The sequence below is a fragment of the Oncorhynchus gorbuscha genome, linkage group LG12, assembly GCF_021184085.1.
Source record: "Oncorhynchus gorbuscha isolate QuinsamMale2020 ecotype Even-year linkage group LG12, OgorEven_v1.0, whole genome shotgun sequence".
Lineage (NCBI taxonomy): Eukaryota > Metazoa > Chordata > Actinopteri > Salmoniformes > Salmonidae > Oncorhynchus > Oncorhynchus gorbuscha.
The window spans coordinates 18,304,664-18,330,772 of NC_060184.1; the positions used below are offsets into that span (position 1 = coordinate 18,304,664).

Here is a 26,109-nt window from a genome sequence, read left to right on the forward strand (position 1 = left end):
GGGCCTACGTGTATTTTCAGTCCTTTTCGGTGAACGTTGAACCTTCAATAATTCTATAGTAAGATGTAAGGCAGCTCTGCTTCTAGCTCCTAAGAAACTTTGCAGTATTTTTTTGTGTGTGTTATTTCTTACATTATTTGCCTTGTTTTTTAAAATGATTTTTTATTACATACAGCTGGAAATAACTTTTGGATGTCAGAGCAGAGGTAACTCACCATCATTACGACCAGGATTACAACTTTCCTGAATTGGATCCTTTGTTCGTACCCACCAGTGCAATTTAACTTCACCCAGAGGCTGATCCAAAACACTGCAGGCAGAGAAGAGGCATTCGGAGTGGATTTCTAGTCCGACTCAGGTGTTGTGCACACCATTCACCACTTCCAGTATATTACTTGCTAATGTTCAGTCTCTGGATAATAAAGTAGATGAGCTCAGGGGAGGATCTCCTTCCATAGCGACATCAGGTATTGTAACATACTGTTTCACTGAAACATGGCTCTCTCGGGATATACTGTCCCCGTCCATACAACAAGTTCTCAGTACATTGCGCAGACAGGAATAAAGAACTCTCCAGGGAAGAGGAAAGGTGGGGGTATTTGTTTCATGATTAGCTACTCATGGCGTGATTGTGATAACATACAGAAACTCAAGTCCTTTTGTTCACCCGACCTAGAATACCTCACAATCAAATGCCAACCATATTACCTCCAAAGAGAATTATCTTCGGTTACAGTCACAACTGTGTATTGTCCCCCTCAAGCCAATACCACGGTGGCCCTCAAAGAACTACACTGGATGCAAACTGGAAACCACATATCCTGAGGCTGCATTTATTGTAGCTGGCGATTTTAACAAAGGAAATCTGAGGAAAACGCTACTGAAGTTTTACCAACACATTGACTGTAGTTCTCGCGCTGGGAAAACATTAGATCACTACTACTCAACTTTTTGAAATGCCCCGCCCTCCCTGATCATGACTCCATTTTGCTCCTCCCTTCCTTTAGGCACAAACTCCGCACGGGTACTTTCTGTTAAGGTCTATTCAACGCTGGTCTGACCAATCGGAATCCATGCTTCAAGATCATGCGGACTGGGATATGTTCCAGGTAGCCTCAGAGAATAACATCGACAAATACATGGATGCGGTGACTGAGTTCATCAGGAAGTGTATAGGAGATGTTGTAACCTCTGACTATTAAAACCTACCCAAACCAGAAACCATGGATAGAAGGGAGAATTCACGCTAAACTGAAAGTGCGAACCTCTTTATTTAACCATGGCAAGGTGACTGTGAATATGGTTGAATACAAACAGTGTAGTTATTCCTGCCGTAAGGCAATCAAACTGGCAAAGCGTCAGTACAGAGACAAAGTGGAGTCACAATTCAACGGCTCAGACACCAGACGTATGTGGCAGGGTCTACAGACCATCACGGACTACAAAGGGAAAACCAGCCACGTCGGCGGACACCGTCTTACTTCTGGACAAGGTAAACACCTTCTTCACCTGCTTTGAGGATAGCACTGTGCCACCTACGCGGCCCGCTACCAAGGACTCCTTCTCCGTGGCCGACGTGAGTAAGACATTTAAGCGTGTTAACCCTCGCAAGGCTGCCGGCCCAGACGGCATTCATAGCCGCGTCATCAGAGCGTACGCAGACCAGCTGGGTGGGGTGTTTACGGACATATTCAATCTCTCCCCATCCCAGTCTGCTGTCCCCACTTGTGTCAAGATGTCCACCATTGTTCCTCGACCCAAGAAAGCAAAGGTAACTGAACTAAATTACTATTGCCCCACGTCATCATGAAGTCAGGATCATATCACCTCTACCTTACCTGACACCCTAGATCCACTTCAATTTGCTTACCGCCCCAATAGATCCACAGATGATGCTAATCGCCATCGCACTGCACACTGCCCTATCCCATCTGGACAATGGGAATACCTATGTAAGAATGATGTTCATTGACTATAGCTCAGCATACCCTCCAAGCTCACCATTAAGCTCGGGGCCCTGAGTCCAAACCCTGCCCTGTGCAACTGGGTCCTGGATTTCCTAATGGGTCGCCCCCAGGGGGTGAAGGTAGAAAACAACACCTCCACTTCGCTGATCCTCAACATAGGGGCAACACAAGGGTGTGTGCTCAGCCCACTCTTGTACTCCCTGTTCACCCATGACTGCGTGGCCACGCACGCTTACAATTCAATCATCAAGTTTGCAGATGTCACAATATTAGTAGGCCTGATTACCAACAATGACGAGACAGCCTACAGGGAGGAGGTGAGGGCCCTGGGAGAGTGGTGCCAGGAAAATAACTTCTCACTCAACTTCAACAAAACAAAGGAGCTGATTGTGGCAAAGGTGTGAATCCCCTCTCCACACCACTACCACTCTCTGTTGTCATCTATGCATAGTCACATTAATTAACTCTACCTACATGTACATACTACCTCAATTAACCGGTGCCTCCGCACATTGACTATACCGGCACCCCCCCGTATATAATGTTATTTTTTTACTGCTCCTCTTTAATTACTTGTTACTTTTATCTCTTATTCTTATCCATATTTTTTTTAAACTGCACTGTCGGTTGGGGGCTCGTAAGTAAGCATTTCACTGTAAGATCTACACCTGTTGTATTCAGCGCATGCGACTAATACAATTTGATTTGATGGTGGACATCAGGAAACAGCAGAGGGAGCACGCCCCTATCCACATCGACGGGGCCGCAGTGGGAGAACTAGCACAATTGGTGGCTGACTAAATACTTTTTTGCCCCACTGTATGTGTATGTGACAGATAAAATGGGATTTGAGTTGAAGCTACACTGTCAGATGTTCAGATGCAGAGTGTTGGCTGCTGTGGGTGGTTTTCACGATCGGTCTTGCCACTCTTTGTTCTGCTCGCCAAGGCAGTTCTAGTAACACATTTGGATAATGTGAATAGAGTAGGCTACTGCTTTAATTGTGGGTGGGCACACCGTTTGTTTGCATCCAAATATTTACTTACGGCCTAGTAATAGTAGTTATTCTAGTCATCTTGAAATGCAAACTGGATTGCATTCCGTTTCTACTGAACTAAGACCACCACCACACCTTGAATGACGGAATGGAAATGTCCTAAAGTAATATTTAACTGGGTTAATCTGATAAGCGACCCGTGAACGTGGCATCAGGAAGCCAGGAGGGATTTTGAGTATTGACCTCATATCCTGATCCACAGGAGGTTGGTGGCACCTTAATTTGGGAGGAGTGGCATCAAATATGCCAAACACATGGTTTGATGCCATTCCATTTGGCTCCGTTCCAGACATTATTATGAGCCGTTCTCCCCTCAGCAGCCTCCACTGATCCTGATGTGTTTTCAGGAATGACGCTTTGATACACTAATTCAAATAATCCTGCATCATCAGTGCTGATGTCACGTGTCTTAGTATTGGGAAAACTTCCCACTCCTCAATAGAGACTGGTCAGAGTGACGTTAGCCATGTGCCGTAACGTTATTGGGCAGGTGTAGCGAGATATTATGGACAGATAATAGAGAATACCTAGTTAACAGTCACCACTAGCTGCTAGCCAGCCTCCGCCGGCCTCCTAGTCACCACAAACGGCCTCCGCCCAGTACCCTGCCCTGAACCTTAGTCACCGTTAGTAGCTGGCTACCACCCAGTACTCTATCCTGCATCTTAGAGACTGCTGCCCTATGTACATAGTCATTAAACACTGGTCACTTTTAATAATGTTCATACTGTTTGATCACTTCACATGTATACACTGTATTCTAGTCATGACTCATCAAATACAGTAGAACTACTGCTTACACACCTTTTCTATTCATATAGCGTTCATACTGTCTATACACACCATTATATTCTGAATGTACAAAACATTAAGAACACCTTCCTGATATTGAGTTGAACCCCTTTTGCCCTCACAACAACCTCAATTTGTTAGTGCATGGACTCTACAAGGTGTCAAAAGTGTTCCACCGCCATGCAATCTCCATAGACAAACATTGGCAGTAGACTGGCCTTACTTAATAGCTCAGTGACTTTCAATGTAGCACCGTCATAGGATGCCACCTTTCCAACAAGTGAATTCATCAAATGTATGCCCTGCTAGAGCTCCTTGGGTCAACTGTAAGTACTGTTATTGTGAAGTAGAAACGTCTAGGAGCAACAACTTTCATGCCGTGATATGGTGGGCCACACATACTCATAGAACGGGGCCGCCGAGCGACGTAGCACGTAAAGATCGTCTGTCCTCGGTTGCAACACTCACTACAGAGTTCCAAACTGCTTCTGGAAGCAACGTCAGCACAAATACTGTTCGTCATTAGCTTCATGAAATCAAAATCAAATCAAATGTATTTATATAGCCCTTCGTACATCAGCTGATATCTCAAAGTGCTGTACAGAAATCCAGCCTAAAACCCCAAGCAGCAAGCAATGCAGGTGTAGAAGCACGGTGGCTAGGAAAAACACCCTAGAAAGGCCAAAACCTAGGAGGAAACCTAGAGAGGAACCAGGCTATGTGGGGTGGCCAGTCCTCTTCTGGCTGTGCTGGGTGGAGATTATAACAGAACATGGCCAAGATGTTAAAATGTTCATAAATGACCAGCATGGTCGAATAATAAAAAGGCAGAACAGTTGAAACTGGAGCAGCAGCACGGCCAGGTGGACTGGGGACAGCAAGGAGTCATCATGTCAGGTAGTCCTGGGGCATGGTCCTAGGGCTCAGGTCCTCCGAGAGAGAGAAAGAAAGAGAGAAGGAGAGAATTAGAGAACGCACACTTAGATACACACAGGACACCAAATAGGACAGGAGAAGTACTCCAGATATAACAAACTAGGTTTCCATGGCCGAGCAGCCGCACACAAGCCTAAGATCACCATGCACAATGCCAAGCTTCGGCTGGGGTGGTGTAAAGCATTGGATTCTGGAGGAGTGGAAATGCATTCTCTGGAGTGATGAATCACACTTCACTATTTGGCAGTCTGACGGACAATTCTGGGTTTGGCTTATGCCAGGAGAACGCTACCTTCTCCAATACATAGTGTCATCTGTAAAGTTGGAATAATGGTCTGGGGCTGTTTTTCATGGTTCGGCTAGGTCCCTTAGTTCCAGTGAAGGGAAATCTTAATGCTACAGCATACAATTACATTCTAGACAATTCTGTGCTTCTAACTTTGTGCCAACAGTTTAGGGAAGGCCCCTTCCTGTTTCAGCATGACAATGTCCCCATGCGCAAAGCGAGGTCCATGCAGAAATGGTTTGTCGAGATGTGTTGAAGAACTTGACTGGCCTGCACAGAGTCCTAACCTCAACCCCATCGAACACCTTTGGGATGAATTGGAATGCCGACTGCAAGCTGTTGTGGAATATCTTGAGTCAAATATTTGCACAGATACCGGAACTTGTGAATTCAATTTAGACTTCATTACAAAAGTAACAGCCCTTCCATGGAAAAGACAAAATTCTCTAATTACAGAGTTCTGACTTTATAGTTTTTCCCATCTTTACATTGCACATATAGTCACTCCTTGTATGTACATGAACAACTCCTATTTGCCTTATAGTTCTCCCATCTTTGCATTACGTATAGAATCCCCTCCCTCTATACAAAAATAACTCCTCTAGACCTTTCTCCACCATTATCTTTCCATCTCAGTTCTTGCTTGTTAATGCCCACATCTGACAGCTGTATAGGTTATAATGGTAGCAGGCCCCTGTTCATATATGTTCCATTCCTTATATAGCCACTCTGTCTTAGCACTTCAAAGTGGACAGTCTAAACACTGCCTGCTAATATTGGAGTCATGAGTTTTGCATGAGTTTCACTACCACAGAGCCAAGCCTAATCGGCCAGCTTTTCAGTGCCTGACCTCACTAATGCTCTCTGACGTTGCTCGTTCTGAAATGTCTTCATTTCTTAATTTTTACTTTTTGGATCATGTGTGTATTGTTTTGTATTACTGCACTGTTGGAACTAGAAACACAAGCATTTCGCTGCACCTGCAATAACATCTGCAAGTCTGTGTACGTGACCAATCAACTTTGATTTGATAGTATATTCAGATGGAATTACACTTCAGAATGAGGATGTGATGTGTAGTACTTACATTGGCAGGTGATTTTTACAGCCCATCCAATAAGTTACTAGCAACCTTTGACCTATGCTTTGCTACACCTGATTGGATAAAGGGACATTCCTGGAATCTTAGTTAGAGCCTTCTATGCTGCTGAGGCATGGAGAGTTCCGTGTTTGAATGGATGATGTGATATTTTGGGTATTATTGAATTTGGCTTATTTTAGGATGATGTGAAAAGCAAAGACCCAGTCAGCTCTTGGCACAGTGCTGAATTGTTATAGAGGTTATTATGATTGACGGTCCACATTCAAAACTCTCCAGCTTAAGGAAGTTTGTTCCACTTTGATTACCAGACAAAAATAATTTTAAGATTGCAGGCAAGCACCCATGTAGGCTAGTTGTATCGTTTGTTGTTGTGGCCAGTAACATTGTGAATAGGCCTAGACATCATTTGGTTGGCTTTACTAGTGTTCATCTTTTTATAACAAGAAATTATGTTCCATTATTATTTATGATCTCACCCTTTTTAGTAGGTTAATAGGATCAGCACACCCCTTAGACGTGAAAGCAGCTAAACATAACCAGGCCTATTAGTTTGTCAATTCTGGACTAAGGCTCATTGTCAGTGCCAAGTTGATCAGGCCCTAGCTATTCCATTGTTTCACAAGAGGGAAAACCCCTGTGGAGATGCTGAACAAACTAGGCTTAGTCTAACATTTCACTCATTGAGTTTGTTTGCTTTTAATTTTAGCATTGTTATTTGTGTCAGTGGCACCTGTATTTTAATGTGAAAGTTAACATTGTTTTCGAATGACATCCCCAAGAGGTAAAATATATAGTGTAAACAATAGTGGTCCTAAAACAAAACCTTGAGGAACACTGAAACTTACAGTTGATTTGTTAGAGGACAAACCATCCACAGAGACAAACTGATATCTTTCCGACAGATAAGATCTAACCCAGGTCAGAACTTGTCCGTGTAGACCAATTTGGGTTTCCAATCTTTCCAAAAGAATGTGGTGATCGATGGTGTCAAAAGCAGCACTAAGGTCTAGGAGTCTGGACACCCTAAGGTCCTGGGACCTGGACAAACTCTACAGATTTGTGTCTCAATTCTCGGTCAACAGACCCCTATCTGGAACAAACTTAAATGTGGGCATCCGGCTCCAGTGTGCCGCTAATGTTACTGCTGAAAATTGCAAAGCTCCTTAAGTAACGATATTATCCCAATACTTAGGTGCCTATACGATATGTATTGCGATTTGATACTGTGATTTATATTCCGATTTAATGTTCCTAACATATTGCTCACTATATGTCTGATACAGAGAAACAAGAGAGCATGAGAAAGCTAGTTTTGATCAGTCAGGGAAATAAGAGTGCTGAAATCATGTTTGCTCACTATTTAAAAAGAAGATGGAGAACAAGCTATAGGATGGACAAGTAGCAGAGTTTTGGCGCAGGTATAGCTGACTTGGGCTTTCTTACGGTATCAAGCAAGAACAAAATATTGTTTAGTTCTAGGGCAAAACAACTAAACATGCTTCCCTTGGGGTCCCAAGGACCGAGTTTGGGAAACGCGGCTCTATGGGGTCTTACGTCAGAGTTGTTTTGGCCCAGACTTAGGCCTACACATTGAAGTAGTTTGTGGCCTGTCTGTCATCCCTTTAGGCTTTGTGTTTTTTATGGATCACAACACAACAGCCTGGGGTGGCTGCAGATTTCCCTGAGGGGCTGTTAGGCTGCTCATTCTACTGTATTGTAATCTCACCACAGTAACAGGATCAGCTGGTGGTTGGACTCAACAACATGATTACTCCAATAATCAACCTGGCCACAGCAAGGCCCAAGAGAATGTGTTTAACCTGAATCTGCTGGTGTGCTTCTCATCTGCTTAGGGTAGGCTACAAATATTCTACAATTAGTGTGCACCCCAAATGCCCTGTGCAAAAGTAGTTCACTATAAAGGGAATAGGGTGCCATTTGGGTATAAGTCTAGTGCCAGTGAAATTAAGCAAACACCTTGAAAATAGGATTTAGAAATATAGGCTATTCAATTTTAAAGCATACTGGGAGTGAGTATTAGCCATTCCATACACAGTTTTGCTTGATCTATTGTCTTCATATGTGTAGTGCTAGCCTGTACATTTTGTAATTACTTTGTAGGCTAATTGCCCCTTGGGGATGAAGGAATTTTTAAGAAGTGTGAATTAAATGTGATAACTGTTTTGATGGCTTTAGGAAAGGAACCAGCCTCTAATGGCCCCCTGTGTCTGTCCTCTTGTCTTGTAGTGTCATGGAGGATGGGAAGCCGGTGTGGGCGCCCCACCCAGGAGATGGGTTCCAGCTGGGGACCATAGTGGACATAGGAGCAGACAGTTTGACCATCGAGCCGCTGAAACAAGGGCAAAAGGTGGGTGATCACACACGCATGTTCAAAAACAGACTTCCATGATCACTGTATTATTTTCCACCCAGAAAATTTACATAATGGAGACCACCAGTGAAACATCTACTTTAAAAACTGCAAGAGTTAGTTTTTAGATGGTACCCTATAGATCAAGGGTGCTCAACTGTTACCCTACGAAGTCCGGAACCTGAGGGTTTACTGTTCTACCTAATCATTAATTCCAACCTAAATCAGTCCCTGATTGGAGGGGGAACAATGACAAAAAGCAGTGGAACTGGTTTTCGAGGACCAGAGTTGCGTTTGAGGGCTACAGATGGTACCCTGCAGATCAGGGATCACCAACTAGATTCAGACTGGCTCTAACCACAATAGAAAGAGGAGTGGGAGGCCTCGGTGCACAACTGAGCAAGAGGACAAGTACATTAGAGTGTCTAGTTTGAGAAACAGATGCCTCATGTCCTCAACTGGCAGCTTCATTAAATAGTACCCGCAAAACACGCGTCTCAACAGTGAAGAGGCGACCCCGATGCTGGCCTTCTAGGCAGAGTTGCAAAGAAAAAGCCATATCTCAGACTAGCCAATAAAAATAAAAGATTACGGTGAGAAAAACAACGCAGACACTGGACAGAGGAACTCTGCTTAGAATGCCAGCTTCCCGGAGTCACCTCTTCACTGTTGAAGTTGAGACGGGTGTTTTGCGGATACTATTTAATGAAGCTGCCAAAGCAAGACAAGCGTTTGTGTAAGTTTATTGATAGCCTAGCATAGCATTATGTCCAGCTAGCAGCAGAAAGCTTGGTCACGAAAATCAGAAAAGCAATCAAATTAATCGTTTACCTTTGATGATCTTCTGATGTTTTCACTGTCGAGACTCCCAGTTAGACAGCAAATGTTCATTTTGTTCCATAAAGATTATTTTTATACCCAAAATACCTCCGTTTGTTGGTCACGTTATATTAGGGCGGCAGCGTAGCCTAGTGGTTAGAGCGTTGGACTAGTAACCGGAAGGTTGCGAGTTCAAACCCCCGAGCTGACAAGGTACAAATCTGTCGTTCTGCCCCTGAACAGGCAGTTAACCCACTGTTCCCAGACCGTCATTGAAAATAAGAATATGTTCTTAACTGACTTGCCTGGTTAAATAAATGTAAAATAAAATAAAAAATATTGAGAAATCCACCGGAAATAGCGGTCACGAAAATTATATCCATAATATCGACAGAAACATGGCAAACATTTTTTATAATCAATCCTCAAGGTGTTTTTCAAATATCTATTAGATAATATATCAACCAGGACAATTGGCTTTTCAGTAGGAGCGAGTGGAAAAATGACTACCTCTGTCTTTTACGCAAGAATCACTCTGAGAGCCCTCAGCTGGCCACTTACGCAATGTAGTCGTTTACGCTCATTCTTCAACATAAAGGCTTGAAACTACATCTAAAGGCTGTAGACACCTTAGGGAATACGTAGAAAAAGGAATCTGGTTGATATCCCTTTCAATTGCCAATAGGGGTTAATGGACAAAAAATGTGCTTTTCTTTCAAAAACAAGGACCTTTCTGACTGACCCCAATCTTTTGAACGGTAGATTAAGTATTAAGTATTCAGAGACTGGTAATTAAGCTCAGGTGCATCCTGTTTCCATTGATCATCCTTCAGATGTTTCTACAACTTGATTAATTGTACATGATTTGGAAAGGCACACACCTGTCTATTAAAGGTCCCACAGTTGACAGTGCATGTCAGAGCAAAAACCAAGCCATGAGGTCGAAGGAATTGTCTGTAGAGCTCCGACACAGGATTGTGTTGAGAAACAGATCTGGGGAAGGGTACCAAAACATGTCTGCACCATTGAAGATCCCCAAGAACACACTTGCCTCCATTCATAAATGGAAGAAGTTTGGAACATACCAAGAACTAGTGGTCGGGGGAGAAGGGCCCTGGTCAGGGAGGTGACCAAGTACCCGATGGTCACTCTGACAGAGCTGTAGAGTTCCTCTGTTGAGATGGGGAGAAACTTCCAGAAGGACAACCATTTCTGCAGCACTCCACCAATCAGGCCTTTATGGTAGAGTGGCCAGACGGAAGCCGCTTCTCAGTAAAAGGCACATGACAGCCCGCTTGGCGTTTGCCAAAAGGCACCTAAAGTCTCTCAGACCATGAGAAACAAGATTCTCTGTTCTGATGAAACCAAGATTGAACTATTTGGCCTGAATGCCAAGCGTCACGCCTGGAGGAAACCTAGCATCATCTCTACGGTGAAGCATGGTAGTGGCAGCATCATGCTGTGGGGATGTTTTTCAGCAGCAGGGACAGGGACAATAGACAGGATCAAGGGAAAGATGCAGGCAAAGACAACGGCAAGACAATGCAGGAGTGGCTTCGGGACAAGTCATTGAATGTCTGAGTGGCCCAGCCAGAGCCCAAACTTGAACCTGATCGAACATCTCTGGAGAGACCTGAAAATATCTGTGCAGCAAAGCTCTCCATCCAATCTGATAGAGCTTAAGAGGATATGCAGAGAAGAATGGGAGAAACTCCCCAAATACAAGCGTGCCAAGCTTGTAGTGTTATACCTAAGAATACTTGAGGCTGTAATCGCTGCCAAAGGTGCTTCAACAAAGTACTGAGTAAAGGGTCTGAATACTTATGTAAATGTGACTTTTCTGTTTTTGATTTATTATACATTTGATACATTTTCTAAAAACGTGTTTTTGCTTTGTCATTATTGGGTATTGTGTGTAGATTGTTTTCCCCCATCAATTTAATCCATTTTAGAATAAGGCTGTAACGTAACAAAATGTGGAAAAAGTCTAGAGGTCTGGAAACTTTCTGAATGCCCTGTATATCATTTCTTTCTATTATTTGTTATTTCACCATGAAATGTGCAGCAACAGTACAGAACCATCGCTAGACCGGCACATTCCTTACTCACTAGGTGTGCAATTAAAGGGCCAGATGCACAATTAAAGTGAATTATACAAAAAAATCTAAATGTGTTAGTTTTCTTCGAGACCTAAAAATAATTGTCTTCTGATATGATTTAAGCATTAACATGGACTCAGAACATCAAATTAGTTTTTTCTTTGTGAACAATTGTAATTTTAAGAGTGAAAAACTAAAACAAATCTTAAACCAGGCAAATAAAACTCAGAACATCATTTAGGAAAATATTAAACCATTTTTTTGGAGGGTGGTCCAATTTTATAGGTCCCCCTTAGAGTTGTTTATTAAGCATTCTTTTACCAAGTATGTTGACAGACTACTTTCTCTTGTACAATTAGGACCCAGGGGGAGAGAAGAGAAGAATGTGCCTATTTGAAAGCTAGAAAAAAATAATTGTAGCTTGCGACGTGTTTCATTTTTTTGAAGTAGCTCTCTTTCTAGAAAAGCTGCAGCGGGCGCCCTATACGTGATACCCGACAGAGGGCACCCTATACGGGATACCCGACAGAGGGCACCCTATACGGGATACCCGACAGAGGGCACCCTATACGGGATACCCGACAGAGGGCACCCTATACGGGATACCCGACAGAGGGCACCCTATACGGGATACCCGACAGAGGGCACCCTATACGGGATACCCGACAGAGGGCACCCTATACGGGATACCCGACAGAGGGCACCCTATACGTGATACCCGACAGAGGGCACCCTATACGTGATACCCGACAGAGGGCACCCTATACGGATACCCGACAGAGGGCACCCTATACGTGATACCCGACAGAGACCCTACCCCCGACAGAGGGCACCCTATACGGATACCCGACAGAGGGCACCCTATACGGGATACCCGACAGAGGGCACCCTATACGTGATACCCGACAGAGGGCACCCTATACGTGATACCCGACAGAGGGCACCCTATACGTGATACCCGACAGAGGGCACCCTATACGTGATACCCGACAGAGGGCACCCTATACGGGATACCCGACAGAGGGCGCCCTATACGGGATACCCGACAGAGGGCGCCCTATACGGGATACCCGACAGAGGGCGCCCTATACCGGATACCCGACAGAGGGCGCCCTATACGGGATACCCGACAGAGGGCACCCTATACGTGATACCCGACAGAGGGCACCCTATACGTGATACCCGACAGAGGGCACCCTATACGTGATACCCGACAGAGGGTAACTTCCAACACTGGTACAAAATGAAACCCCAGTATCTGAGATCAAGTAGGCTTTCCCATAGAAGCCACCAGTCACTGTTAATTCACTTTTTCACTAGGCTAGATCATGTGTTACACAAAGTTTTTGATGTTAGCCAAACGCAGTTTCTATGGTAACTCATGCTTCCTTGTGTGGCTCTGTCATCAGCTGAACGTCGTCCTCAAACAATCTGTTCACTTAGTGTGTTTACATCCGGCCCATAAAGCATGGGACTCTGTCAGATCCTTTATTATGAAGGAAGCTGTGTGCGTGTGCGCGTAACGGATGTGTCCATTCTCCGGCCGTTATGGTCAGTTCTGGGCCTTAACACGGAGTCTGAGGGGCACAATGTGTGTTCTGTCCAGTGGCAGCCAGTTTGTGCCAGTGTACGGTGAGCTCCCATGTCACCCGACCCACTCAGAGCTGCAGCGGCATACGCACGCAGCCTGGTAGACCCCTGTAGGGGGACTTCAGGAGAGAGGCGTTGCTCAGTGCATGGCACCACGTCACACTCAGCTTTAGCCACAATGGCGAACTCTGTGGCCCACAGCATTAGGTAATGTGTTCCTGACTTGGGCTGCGTCCCCAATGGCACCCTATTCTCACAGTACACTACTTTAGACTGGGAATATGGTACCATTTGGGACGCTGACAGTTTCTGGACTGTTTCACTCTGCCTTGGTGTCGGTGAAAGAGCAAGAGACCGAGGGGGGAGGGACGTGTTTAAATTCAGGGGGCATTGCGTCATCCTCCTCCCCTTCCTTCTCTCCCGCTCCTCTAAACTTCAGTCACCTCACGTGGCTCAGTGCTATGAAATCCTGCCAGTCTGGGCCCATTGCAGGAAAGAAAGAACTGACTGTATGTCACCTTGGCTTCTTCAACCTTGGAGATTTTAAATCCCTCTTGCTGTGCCTCTTTATTTGGAGAGACTTAAGGCCGCATTCCAAATAGCAACCTATTCCCTAATAGTGTTAATACTTTCATAGTAGTGCTCTACATATGGAATAGGGTGATGGACAAGAGTGCCATTTGAGACACAGGCTAAATTGCTGGCCCAGCCAGGCACCATGGCCCACAGGAGGGAGCTGAGGCCAACCGGGCCCCATGGCCCACAGGAGGGGGCTGAGGCCGACCAGGCCCCATGGCCCAGAGGAGGGGGCTGAGGCCGACTGGACCCCATGGCCCAGAGGAGGGGGCTGAGGCCAACCGGACCCCATGGCCCACAGGAGGGGGCTGAGGCCACACGGGCCCCATGGCCCACAGGAGGGAGCTGAGGCCGACCGGGCCCCATGCCCCACAGGAGGGGGCTGAGGCCGACCGGGCCCCATGGCCCACATGGGGGAGCTGAGGCCAACAGGGCCCCATGGCCCACAGGAGGGAGCTGAGAGCAAACAACAGGGCCCCATGGCCCACATGGGGGAGCTGAGGCCAACAGGGCCCCATGGCCCACAGGAGGGAGCAGGATCTGGCTGACTGCATCCCATATGGCACCCTTTTCCCTACATAGTGCATTACTTTTGACCAGCAGTTAGGGCAGTGGTCAAAAGTTGTGCACTATGTAGGAAACACTTCACAGCCTATCAGACCCACTTAGTAGTCTAAGGTCTTATGTCAACCCACATGTGTTCCCCACACAAACTTCTCAAATATTTGTTAAACATGTTACATTTTTCCCTAGTGAATCACTTGTGGAGTGGTAAGGTAAAATGGCAGAAGGCTTTTAGCTGGTGTTGTGTTATAGGGGCTGGCCAGGAGAATGTATCCATGCAGAAGGAGAATGGAGCAGCCAGCAGGCTTTCACTAACTTTGGTTAGCCTAGTAGTGCAGAAGAGAACTTACTGTATGTTTGTTCAGAATTCTATGAACATAGATGTGTATCCCATAAATGTTTTAATAAAAATATCTTTACATTGGATTAGCTAACTTTGAAAACATTGGGATAGACTATGTATTTATTTGTGCCTTGGACTTAGCTGCCCCCCTTAGTTTGGACTTTTAACACAGTTTGTTTTTGTGACAAATCAGAAGCATGAGACCGTCTTTTCTTTCAAGCTCTCTGGGACTTAATGGAGAGTGGAGAGGGAGGGAGGGAGGGGTAGGTAGAGAGAGAGGGAGGGGTGGGTAGAGAGGGAGGGAGTGAGGGGTGGATAGAGAGGGAGGGAGGATTGGGTAGAGAGGAAGGGAGGGTTGGGTAGAGAGGGAGGGAGGGGTGGGTAGAGAGAGAGGGAGGGGTGGGTAGAGAGGGGGAGGGAGGGGTGGGTAGAGAGAGAGGGAGGGGTGGGTAGAGAGGGAGGGAGGGGTGGGTAGAGGGTGGGTAGAGGAGGGAGGGGTGGGTAGAGAGAGAGGGAGGGGTGGGTAGAGAGGGAGTGAGGGGTGGGTAGAGAGGGAGGGAGTGAGGGGTGGGTAGAGAGGGAGGGAGTGAGGGGTGGGTAGAGAGGGGGGTGGGTAGGGGGAGGAGGGGTGGGTAGAGAGGGAGGGAGTGAGGGGTGGGTAGAGAGGGAGGGAGTGAGGGGTGGGTAGAGAGAGAGGGAGGGGTGGGTAGAGAGGGAGTGAGGGGTGGGTAGAGAGGGAGGGAGTGAGTGAGGGGTGGGTAGAGAGGGAGGCATTGAGTGAGGGGTGGGTAGAGAGGGAGGGAGTGAGTGAGGGGTGGGTAGAGAGGGAGGGAGTGAGTGAGGGGTGGGTAGAGAGGGAGGGAGTGAGTGAGGGGTAGGTAGAGAGGGAGGGGTGGGTCGAGAGGGAGGGAGTGAGGGGGGGTGGGTCGAGAGGGAGGGAGTAGAGAGGGAGGGTAGAGAGGGAGGGAGTGAGTAGAGAGGGAGGGTAGAGAGGGAGGGAGGGAGTGAGTGAGGGGTGGGTAGAGAGGGAGGGAGTGAGTGAGGGGTGGGTAGAGAGGGAGTGAGGGGTGGGTAGAGGGAGGGAGTGAGGGGTGGGTAAAGAGGGAGGGAGAGGTGGGTAGAGAGGGAGGGAGGGAGTGAGGGGTGGGTAGAGAGGGAGGGAGGGAGTGAGGGAGGGAGTGAGGGGGTGGGTAGAGAGGGAGGGAGTGAGTGAGGGGTGGGTAGAGAGGGAGGGAGTGAGTGAGGGGTGGGTAGAGAGGGAGGGAGTGAGTGAGGGGTGGGTAGAGAGGGAGGGAGTGAGTGAGGGGTGGGTAGAGAGGGAGTGAGGGGTGGGTAAAGAGGGAGGGAGTGAGGGGTGGGTAAAGAGGGAGTGAGGGGTGGGTAGAGAGGGAGGGAGTGAGGGGTGGGTAAAGAGGGAGTGAGGGGTGGGTAGAGAGGGAGGGAGTGAGTGAGGGAGGGAGTGAGGGGTGGGTAGAGAGGGAGGGAGTGAGTGAGGGAGGGAGTGTAGGGGTGGGTAGAGAGGGAGGGAGTGAGTGAGGGGTGGGTAGAGAGGGAGTGAGGCGTGGGTAGAGGGAGGGAGTGAGGGGTGGGTAGGGAGGGAGTGAGGGGTGGGTAGAGAGGGAGGGAGGGAGGGAGGGGTGGGTAGAGAGGGAGGGAGGGAGGGAGTGAGTGAGGGGTGGGTAGAGAGGGAGTGAGGGGTGGGTAGAGGGAGGGAGTGAGGGGTGGGTAGGGAGGGAGTGAGGGGTGGGAAGGGAGGGAGGGGTGGGTAGAGAGGGAGGGAGGGAGGGAGTGAGGGGTGGGTAGAGAGGGAGTGAGGGGTGGGTAGAGAGGGAGGGAGTGAGTGAGGGGTGGGTAGAGAGGGAGTGAGGGGTGGGTAAAGAGGGAGGGAGTGAGGGGTGGGTAGAGAGAGAGGCAGGGAGGGGTGGGTAGAGATGGAGGGAGGGGTGGAGAGAGAGGGAGGGACTAGTAAATCTCATCAGTCAGACTAACCCTTTGGTGTTCTATCACACACTGAGTCACGCTTACTTACTCGCAATGTGCTTTGAGATGCTTTTATGATTCTGAAATAACCTATAGTGTTCACCAGATGTGTTTACCCTAAACACGTGCTACGAGTAACAAACACACACACCCTATTAACGCCAGACTAGCTCCAGCCTCACAGCACTTGACTAGCTGTATTGTTTTTCCTGGGCCATGCATATGTGCTGATAACTCTAGTGAATATGGCACGGTGGCTGTACTCTGCAGTGGAGGTGCTGACTAACAACCATGGGCTGGAAGAGCTTGCAGCCAGCCAACACCTCTCTAGCTAGCTCCCAGATCCTGTTTCTGCCTCTCTCCAAATAATCAATTGTCCCCTGATTTGTCACTTACTGCTGCGTATGCCAGGCCCTGGAGCCAGGCCCCACCAGCAATGGCATCTGAACAGTCAGTATTTTTAGTAGCTCATTGGGAGTGCAAAAATAACACATTGACATACTTGAAAAGACTCCTAATTTATATCATTAAAAGAAAGCAGATTGATTGTAATCCAAATATACCTAATGATTAAAATGTTCTCCTTTCTCTCTCCTTTGGGTATTGTTTAATGTTCTAAGCCACGTGAACTTGATGTAGTTGCCCACTCTTCAACAAAGAGAACAGCCTAGTGTTTGCATAGTGGCATGCTAAAAGTACAAAAGACTAGTTGATCATCTGTCACCGCCATCTTGTTTTTTCAGAGCTTTACGGCCCAGATCAACCAAGTGTTTCCGGCTGAGGATGATGTCAACAAACATGTGGAAGACAACTGTGAGTTTGTTTTACCAAAAGGCTTCGGTCTCCACAAGGTCTTTGTTTCTCACCATCTCATAAAGCTACCCTAACTGACACCTACGTGTTTTTACAGCACTATATGAAGTTATGAACTAAATTACAAGCCTGAAACTGTTGCCCGATGCAAATGATTCCCCTGAGGATTGAGGAATGTCATTTTGTGCCATTAAGTTCTTATGTGTTTTTCATTTTGATCCTCTTCTTTTGACAGCTGTGATTAGTCTGGCTTAACTTACTTCAGATCTGTTGTTTTTCATTTTGATCCTCTTCTTTTGACAGCTGTGATTAGTCTGGCTTAACGTACTTCAGATCTGTTGTTTTTCATTTTGATCCTCTTCTTTTGACAGTTTTTCATTTTGATCCTCTTCTTTTGACAGCTGTGATTAGTCTGGCTTAACTTACTTCAGATCTGTTGTTTTTCATTTTGATCCTCTTCTTTTGACAGCTGTGATTAGTCTGGCTTAACTTACTTCAGATCTGTTGTTTTTCATTTTGATCCTCTTCTTTTGACAGCTGTGATTAGTCTGGCTTAACTTACTTCAGATCTGTTGTTTTTCATTTTGATCCTCTTCTTTTGACAGTTGTGATTAGTCTGGCTTAATTTACTTCAGATCTGTTGTTTTTCATGTTGATCCTCTTCTTTTGACAGCTGTGATTAGTCTGGCTTAACGTACTTCAGATCTGTTGTTTTTCATTTTGATCCTCTTCTTTTGACAGCTGTGATTAGTCTGGCTTAATTTACTTCAGATCTGTTGTTTTTTATTTTGATCCTCTTCTTTTGACAGCTGTGATTAGTCTGGCTTAACTTACTTCAGATCTGTTGTTTTTCATTTTGATCCTCTTCTTTTGACAGCTGTGATTAGTCTGGCTTAACTTACTTCAGATCTGTTGTTTTTCATTTTGATCCTCTTCTTTTGACAGCTGTGATTAGTCTGGCTTAACTTACTTCAGATCTGTTGTTTTTCATTTTGATCCTCTTCTTTTGACAGCTGTGATTAGTCTGGCTTAACTTACTTCAGATATGTTGTTTTTCATTTTGATCCTCTTCTTTTGACAGCTGTGATTAGTCTGGCTTAACTTACTTCAGATCTGTTGTTTTTCATTTTGATCCTCTTCTTTTGACAGCTGTGATTAGTCTGGCTTAACTCACTTCACTTCAGATCTGTTGTTTTTCATTTTGATCCTCTTCTTTTGACAGCTGTGATTAGTCTGGCTTAACTTACTTCAGATCTGTTGTTTTTCATTTTGATCCTCTTCTTTTGACAGCTGTGATTAGTCTGGCTTAACTTACTTCAGATCTGTTGTTTTTCATTTTGATCCTCTTCTTTTGACAGCTGTGATTAGTCTGGCTTAACTTACTTCAGATCTGTTGTTTTTCATTTTGATCCTCTTCTTTTGACAGCTGTGATTAGTCTGGCTTAACTTACTTCAGATCTGTTGTTTTTCATTTTGATCCTCTTCTTTTGACAGTTGTGATTAGTCTGGCTTAACTTACTTCAGATCTGTTGTTTTTCATTTTGATCCTCTTCTTTTGACAGCTGTGATTAGTCTGGCTTAACTTACTTCAGATCTGTTGTTTTTCATTTTGATCCTCTTCTTTTGACAGCTGTGATTAGTCTGGCTTAACTTACTTCAGATCTGTTGTTTTTCATTTTGATCCTCTTCTTTTGACAGCTGTGATTAGTCTGGCTTAACTTACTTCAGATCTGTTGTTTTTCATTTTGATCCTCTTCTTTTGACAGCTGTGATTAGTCTGGCTTAACTTACTTCAGATCTGTTGTTTTTCATTTTGATCCTCTTCTTTTGACAGCTGTGATTAGTCTGGCTTAACTTACTTCAGATCTGTTGTTTTTCATTTTGATCCTCTTCTTTTGACAGCTGTGATTAGTCTGGCTTAACTTACTTCAGATCTGTTGTTTTTCATTTTGATCCTCTTCTTTTGACAGCTGTGATTAGTCTGGCTTAACTTACTTCAGATCTGTTGTTTTTCAGGTTCTTTAATGTACTTGAATGAAGCCACACTCTTGAACAACGTCCGTGTGCGGTATAGTAAAGACAGAATTTATGTAAGTACTTTATAAATGACATAGCTATATCCTGCTGTCTTCCTCATCAATCTGGTCTGCGCAATGGTGAACAGGCCACAGGTTGAACCAGCAGGGGTAAGTTCAATAGAACACCCACTCATTATCATGCTAAAGCCCTGTCACTTCAGTCTCTCTGTGCCTACCGTATGTGTTGTGGTGGGTCCCCTCCCTCCCTGCTTCCCAGTGTGACAGGCGTGATGGGCTTGTCATTGTCACACAGGGCTGTGTCAGGTGTTTGCCGGGAGGTAGGCCAGTTACAGTGGCACACACACACAGCTAGCTCTTGTTGTCACTCTCCCTGCTGGCCCCTGTGTCTACCCCAGGCTCAGGTGACCTCTATAATCAGCCAGGGAGCAGAACAGAGCCAGGGGGTGCTATCCAGTTCCCCACTGAACTTAATTAGGTCCTCTGATGTGACAGGGGGCAGGCAGGGGGACGTGAATGCCGGCAGGTGTGGAGAGGAGACTGGTGGGACACTTGTTTTCCAACAGGCATCTAGTGGTTGCAGTGAGAAACTGCCTGCTTTGTCCTATGAAGTGACAATTCCTTTTAGCAGTGATGGGACTCAAGTGTTTTCTTAGGTCACTGAGAAAAAACTGGGTGTCATATCAACACAAATGTACAGCGTCTCACTAAAAACAGATTCCTATATGTGTACTAGAGTATTTCTGACTTCTCTTTGTTTTTCTCACAGACGTTTGTAGCTAATATCCTGATAGCAGTGAACCCCTACTATGACATCCCAAAGCTCTATGCTCCCGAGACCATTAAACAGTACCATGGGAGGTCCCTGGGCACCCTTCCGCCCCACGTCTACGCTATTGGTGAGAACTGGGAATGAATGTCTTCCAATGGTGCGACTATCCAACTTGAATAAACACTCTGAGATAAGGATGACCGCAGTGGTGTAGTCTACGGCGATAGAGAGATCACTTATTGTTGATATCTACATAGCGCATTGATGTAAATCATACTGCTGCTTTCTCATTTAGCTATTTGCACCTTACAGATTTTGGTTGTTGTCGCTGACTGTTCACAAATGTGTATTTGAGCCCAATAATGGTTGAATTCAAGAAATTTAAGTTGCCTATCAATCATTATTTTCGAAACCAGTGGACAGTCTGTGAAAATGCGCTCTTGCAACAGCTGCATAGTGCGGATCGCATCCCAAGTCTGGCTTCTATTACTCGGTCTAATTCATGCTGATATAACATTTTAAAAATCCATTGGCCTGATGGACACATTCTCAAAATCGCACACTTTTGATAGACTTAATGGAGCAATCTGTAGATGCTACATCCATTTTTGGACTTATAAATGATCTATACATCCATTGATTGTTGAAGAATATAACTTCTAAATTCCTGATGATCTTAGTTCAACTGCCACACTCCATGAGAACCCAAAATATAAGCTTGTTTTACCCCAACGTTTGTAAACAAAATAAATGTAAACAAACACTGTATAGCCTTATAACATGGTTAAAACAGTCATTTTGATATCATGGATGGTCAGTCTTTGCATCCATATCTCTGTCTATTAATTTGAGCGGTTACATTTTTCGAGGCCCATCCCTCAGCTTTTTCCCCCAAAAAAGGCGGGACAGCCATTTTGTTATTGAAACAATAGGCCTATAGCAAATGCAGCATATGGCATTCCCTTTTCACATCAATAGCACTTTCAGTAGTGCTCAAAGCATGCCATTCCATGAGAGCAGTATTTATTTTTCAACTCTAATCAATGAGCCCAATCAGTCCTCCATGACAACACAATCATAAACAACAGAGTAGGGCTGGATAATAAGTCCTTAGTTTTGGGGTCGTGCTCAGGTAAAACAATTTGGCTAAACTTACTTCCATATTTCCAAGTCGTATTCTTGAAGATCAAGATAATTTATTTGAATGACTGGAATTCTGATAGACTTTGGTTTTTCATGTAAAGATATCATTTAATTGTATTATATGTAGTAGAAAGCGATGGGTTAGAAGAAGCCTACATAACCAACCCATAAAGTAACATACAACATCCATATATGGCCAGATATGTGAACTTTTAACATTATTTATCCTGCAATAGAAGTCGTTCAATTGGTAGTATATACATTTTTGTCTTCTTCTAATGCCTCTTAAGGGGAAAGTAATATTTTAAAAGTAACGGAATGTAATCAGATTACGTTACTGAGTTTGGGTAATCCACAAGTGAAGTTACTGATTATAATTTTGGACAGGTAACTAGTAACTGTAACGGATTACATTTAGAAAGTAACCTACCCAACCCTGCCTATTAACAGTGAGCATTCATTGTGCAGTGTGACTTTGCTAATGCAAACATCATCTTGAGGTTCTCATTCAGAGAAGTTGTATGTCACTGAGGTAAATGGTTAACAATGAATACTGTCATCTAGAAGTACAAGGAGCATTCATTGTACAGTTCGCATGTCTAATGCAACCATAGGTTTAATTTAGGATCCCATTGAGATACATTTTGTATCACTGAGGAAAAGGAGAGGGTTAACAAATTGTAAACAACTGTCTGGATGTCTGTGTGTCAGCTGACAAGGCCTACAGGGACATGAGGGTGCTGAAGATGAGCCAGTCCATCATCGTGTCCGGGGAGTCTGGTGCCGGGAAGACTGAGAACACCAAGTTTGTCCTCCGGTAAAGTCTTGACATTCCCTGTGTATCGTCAACACACAGGATGTGTCCCAAATGGCACACCAATCCTTATGTAGTGCATTATTTTATGTTTTACCAGAGCTAGTCAAAAGTAGTTCACTGTATAAGGATTAGGGTACCATTTGGGACACAGACCCAGTCTGATCTGGCAGGCTGTTTCTAATGGTTCATGTAAAATAAGTATATTCTGAGAGTACTGACATTAAAGGGGAAGCTCACAAATGTTTACCTGTAGATGTATTTTTACTCTATATGATTGTAATTGATCCCTAGAACTGTTTTTTATATATACAGTTGAAGTTGAAGTTTACATACACCTTAGCCAAATACATTTAAACTCAGTATTTCACAAGTTCTGATATTTAATCCTAGCTAAAATTCCCTGTCTTAGGATCACCACTTTATTTTAAGAATGTGAAATGTCAGAATAATAATAGAGAGTGATTTATTTAAGCTTTTATTTCTTTCATCACATTCCCAGTGGGTCAGAAGTTTACATACACTCAATTAGCATTGCCTTTAAAATGTTTGACTTGGGTCCAACATTTCGGGTAGCCTTCCACAAGCTTCACACAATAAGTATCAGAAGCTTCTAAAGCCATAACATAATTTTCTGTAATTTTTTATGTAAACTTCTGACCCACTGGAATTGAGATACGGTGAAATAATCTGTCTGTAAACAATTGTAGGAAAAATTACTTGTGTCCTGCACAAAGTAGATGTCGTAACCAAATTGCCAAAACTATAGTTTGTTAATAACAAGAGTTGTTGAAAAATGAGTTTTAATGACTCAAACCTAAGTGTATGTAAACTTCTTACTTCAACTATGTGTGTGTGTGTGTGTGTGTGTGTGTGTGTGTGTGTGTGTGTGTGTGTGTGTGTGTGTGTGTGTGTGTGTGTGTGTGTGTGTGTGTGTGTGTGTGTGTGTGTGTGTGTGTGTGTGTGTGTGTGTGTGTGTGTGATATATATATATATATATTTCATTTCAGAGAAAATTGGTAGACACATTTTGACCACAGCAAAATGTGACAACCTCTAACGAAACAAATATATAAAATAAAATAAAAATGGTTTGTGGGATCAACTACAACAGAGTGTAAATAAGGCCATATGTAAAACTTTCAACTTCCCTCTGATTATTTCTTTCTGCGCTTTAGATACTTGACAACATCCTATGGAACAGGTCAAGATATTGATGAGAGAATAGTTGAAGGTAAATATTAATTTCACTTCCCAGCAGCATGACCTAATACCACAGTATGGATTAGTGTTTTAATTGCTTTTCTTCTTCATCAATCCCACAGCCAATCCCCTGCTAGAAGCTTTTGGAAACGCTAAAACTGTCAGGAATAACAACAGTAGTCGCTTTGGGAAGTTTGTAGAGATCCACTTCAACGAAAAGGTGCAGCCGCACCACTCTATGATAATTCACTATCGATGAAATCATCAGACAACAACACCGAAATAGTGATTTGACAATTCTTTAAAATACTTTGTGTCTGCTTTGGCTTGCCTCGAGTGCCAGATGGGTGGAGATTAGTTTTGAGACTTGTGTTTGTTCCATTGTACCAGGCAAGCTTAATAAAGCCCAGCTTAAAGTGATGCTCTAGACTCTAGAGCTTTTGTGTAATTTCAGCCAGTACTTTTGAGTAATATGTCATCCATTTCATATATGTTACATCTTTAAAATAAAAAAAAGCAATTCGTATGAGATATTTTATAAATGTATGATTGCTTATTAAGAGTCCAGACTGCATCTTTAAATATTGAACATCATTTAAAGTAGTATTTGAACCCAGTTCTGATGCTAATTGAACATGTGTTGTGTCACTTAGAATACTGTGGTGGGAGGCTTCGTGTCCCACTACCTGCTGGAGAAATCCAGGATCTGCCAGCAGAGCCAGGAGGAGAGGAACTACCACATCTTCTACCGGCTGTGTGCTGGAGCCTCCGAGGACATCAGGACCAAGTTCCACCTGGAATCACCAGATGCCTTCAGGGTGAGTGTGGCCTACGGGCCAGCCTTGTTCCCTGTCTTGTCCCTCCAGTGTGGATACGTAACCAGGCTGGCGCTGTATTGCTCGGCTTTGTTCGTCTCAGTCATTCTAAGGACACTGCGCTGTCCTATACAGTCTCTGCTGTCTCTGCAACAGGGGGCAGAGAAGCTCCTCTGATTATCGCGGTGCATCATTAATTATTAAGGAGGCTCACACCTTTTGGTGTTTCAGCTTAAAGATAAAATGCTGCTATAAAAATGTCACGTCATGATAGACATTTGCATGAATTGTTAATGTTGCTCTGTGCCTCGGAGACCACTAGATGGCACACTCAGCCGTTTATTATCTTGGCATCAACTTCACAAATAAAACTATACATCTCATTGTACTTTAAGGAAAGCCTGTTCTGTTATAGTTAGCTGGCAGGTTTTTAGCTAAGTTGTAAAAACTCTCCTCCTGCTGTGTCCACTATTGAGTCCCTCTTTTAAACTTCCCTGTCTGGTCCCGCTCAGCCTCAGTCTCTTTCAGTTTCTGGTCCCGCTCAGCCTCAGGAAGATGAGGTGCTTTGACTCCACTTCTTGACAGCAATATCGTCCACTGTAATGGAGATAAACAAATGGAGTGATGCATGGTTAATGGCAGTGACATTTCTGCTGATATACAATTCCACATGGACATTACTATTGACCTTTGGAGATCCTGGCTCTCGGCAGACATTTTACAAGGGCTCAGGCGTATCTTGCGAGAGGTGCAGATTAGAATATAGAATTAACAACAGCACCCATATAAGTCAAGTGTCTTCTCTTTCACAACCAGTACAGATTTGCATCTAATGGATTCCGAATAGGAAAATGGGTTTGAGCAGCTAGACAGGAAGGAAGTGGCAGTGAAAAGATATGATTAACTAAGTCAAACGTCAATGCTGACACATATATAATTTCAGCTGTAGGCTACATCTACCCTCTCATATTTTCATAAATGTGTGTACTGTGTGGCCATGCCTCTTATTTCTATCTCTCCAGTGAAGCCATTGTTCTGGCCAGTAAGCAAGGCACTTCTACCTGACCGAGCTACCTTCCTCTAATGGTCTCATCCGTTTTAAACTTGTTTTCTGCTGATCTGGAAACAAAAAATGAGGTGGGGAGGGAGAGAGATACAGAATCCTCCCAAAGGCCTATCTCTGTAATGAAAACCTTTGTTCTGTTTCAGCTGAGAATACTCCTCTCGTACAAACATGATAAGCCACCGGATTCTGTTTTGTTTTTCTCTCCTACCCACCTGGGAAGTTGTCGTCGCACTCACCATCAGGCCGTATCTCTAGTGACAGGCAGGAAGAGAGCAGGCTACTGAGAAGTCATTAAAAGTCGCACAAAAGCAATTACAGAGAGGGAGAAACGTCTTTTGTGCCATATATAAACTCTTTGCTGTGAACAATGGTGAATCCTCAAGAAACAAAAAATCAGTATTTGAGTCCACACAGAGACAGTGATGTGGATATATTACTTTGCTTTGACTTTCAAAAGTCATCAAGTTTGCCATATTTCAACTGGTCATGCATGGTGTCCGATGTGTTGACGATCATGTTAAACCACCCTGGACCAGCGTTGATGGGATATTCAATAGATATTTTAGGTATTGTTAAAACTGTCATACTGCGGTATATTGATCCATGAAATCTGCTGCTGTTTACTGATTCTTGTCTGTGTTGCAGTATTTGAACAGAGGATGCACTCGCTTCTTTGCAAACAAGGACACGGACAAACATATCCTTCAGAACCGCAAGAGTCCAGAGGTACGGTACCTATCTTAATCTCTCTTAACCCCCTCACTCTCCATCTCTCTCTCAACCCCCTCACTCTCCATCTCTCTCTTAACACCCTCACTCTCCATCTCTCTCTCAACCCCCTCACTCTCCATCTCTCTCTCAACCCCCTCACTCTCCATCTCTCTCTTAACCCCCTCACTCTACATCTCTCTCTCAACCCCCTCACTCTACATCTCTCTCTAACCCCCTCACTCTACATCTCTCTC

General features: G+C 44.5%; 1 protein-coding gene across 3 annotated transcripts in view; it reads left to right on the top strand.

The window, feature by feature from the left end:
- Nucleotides 1-26,109, top strand: part of LOC123990637 (unconventional myosin-VI-like) — a 116,139-nt gene that overhangs the window by 21,428 nt on the left and 68,602 nt on the right. For all 3 annotated transcript variants that reach the window (XM_046291293.1, XM_046291296.1, XM_046291295.1), the window contains exons 2-10: nt 8,388-8,508; nt 17,226-17,295; nt 19,312-19,385; nt 20,101-20,230; nt 21,958-22,063; nt 23,239-23,294; nt 23,386-23,483; nt 23,917-24,081; nt 25,790-25,870. In XM_046291293.1, the coding sequence (XP_046147249.1) occupies nt 8,392-8,508; nt 17,226-17,295; nt 19,312-19,385; nt 20,101-20,230; nt 21,958-22,063; nt 23,239-23,294; nt 23,386-23,483; nt 23,917-24,081; nt 25,790-25,870 (897 nt within the window). In that variant the 5' untranslated portion in view covers nt 8,388-8,391. The remainder of the gene's footprint in view (nt 1-8,387; nt 8,509-17,225; nt 17,296-19,311; nt 19,386-20,100; nt 20,231-21,957; nt 22,064-23,238; nt 23,295-23,385; nt 23,484-23,916; nt 24,082-25,789; nt 25,871-26,109) is intronic.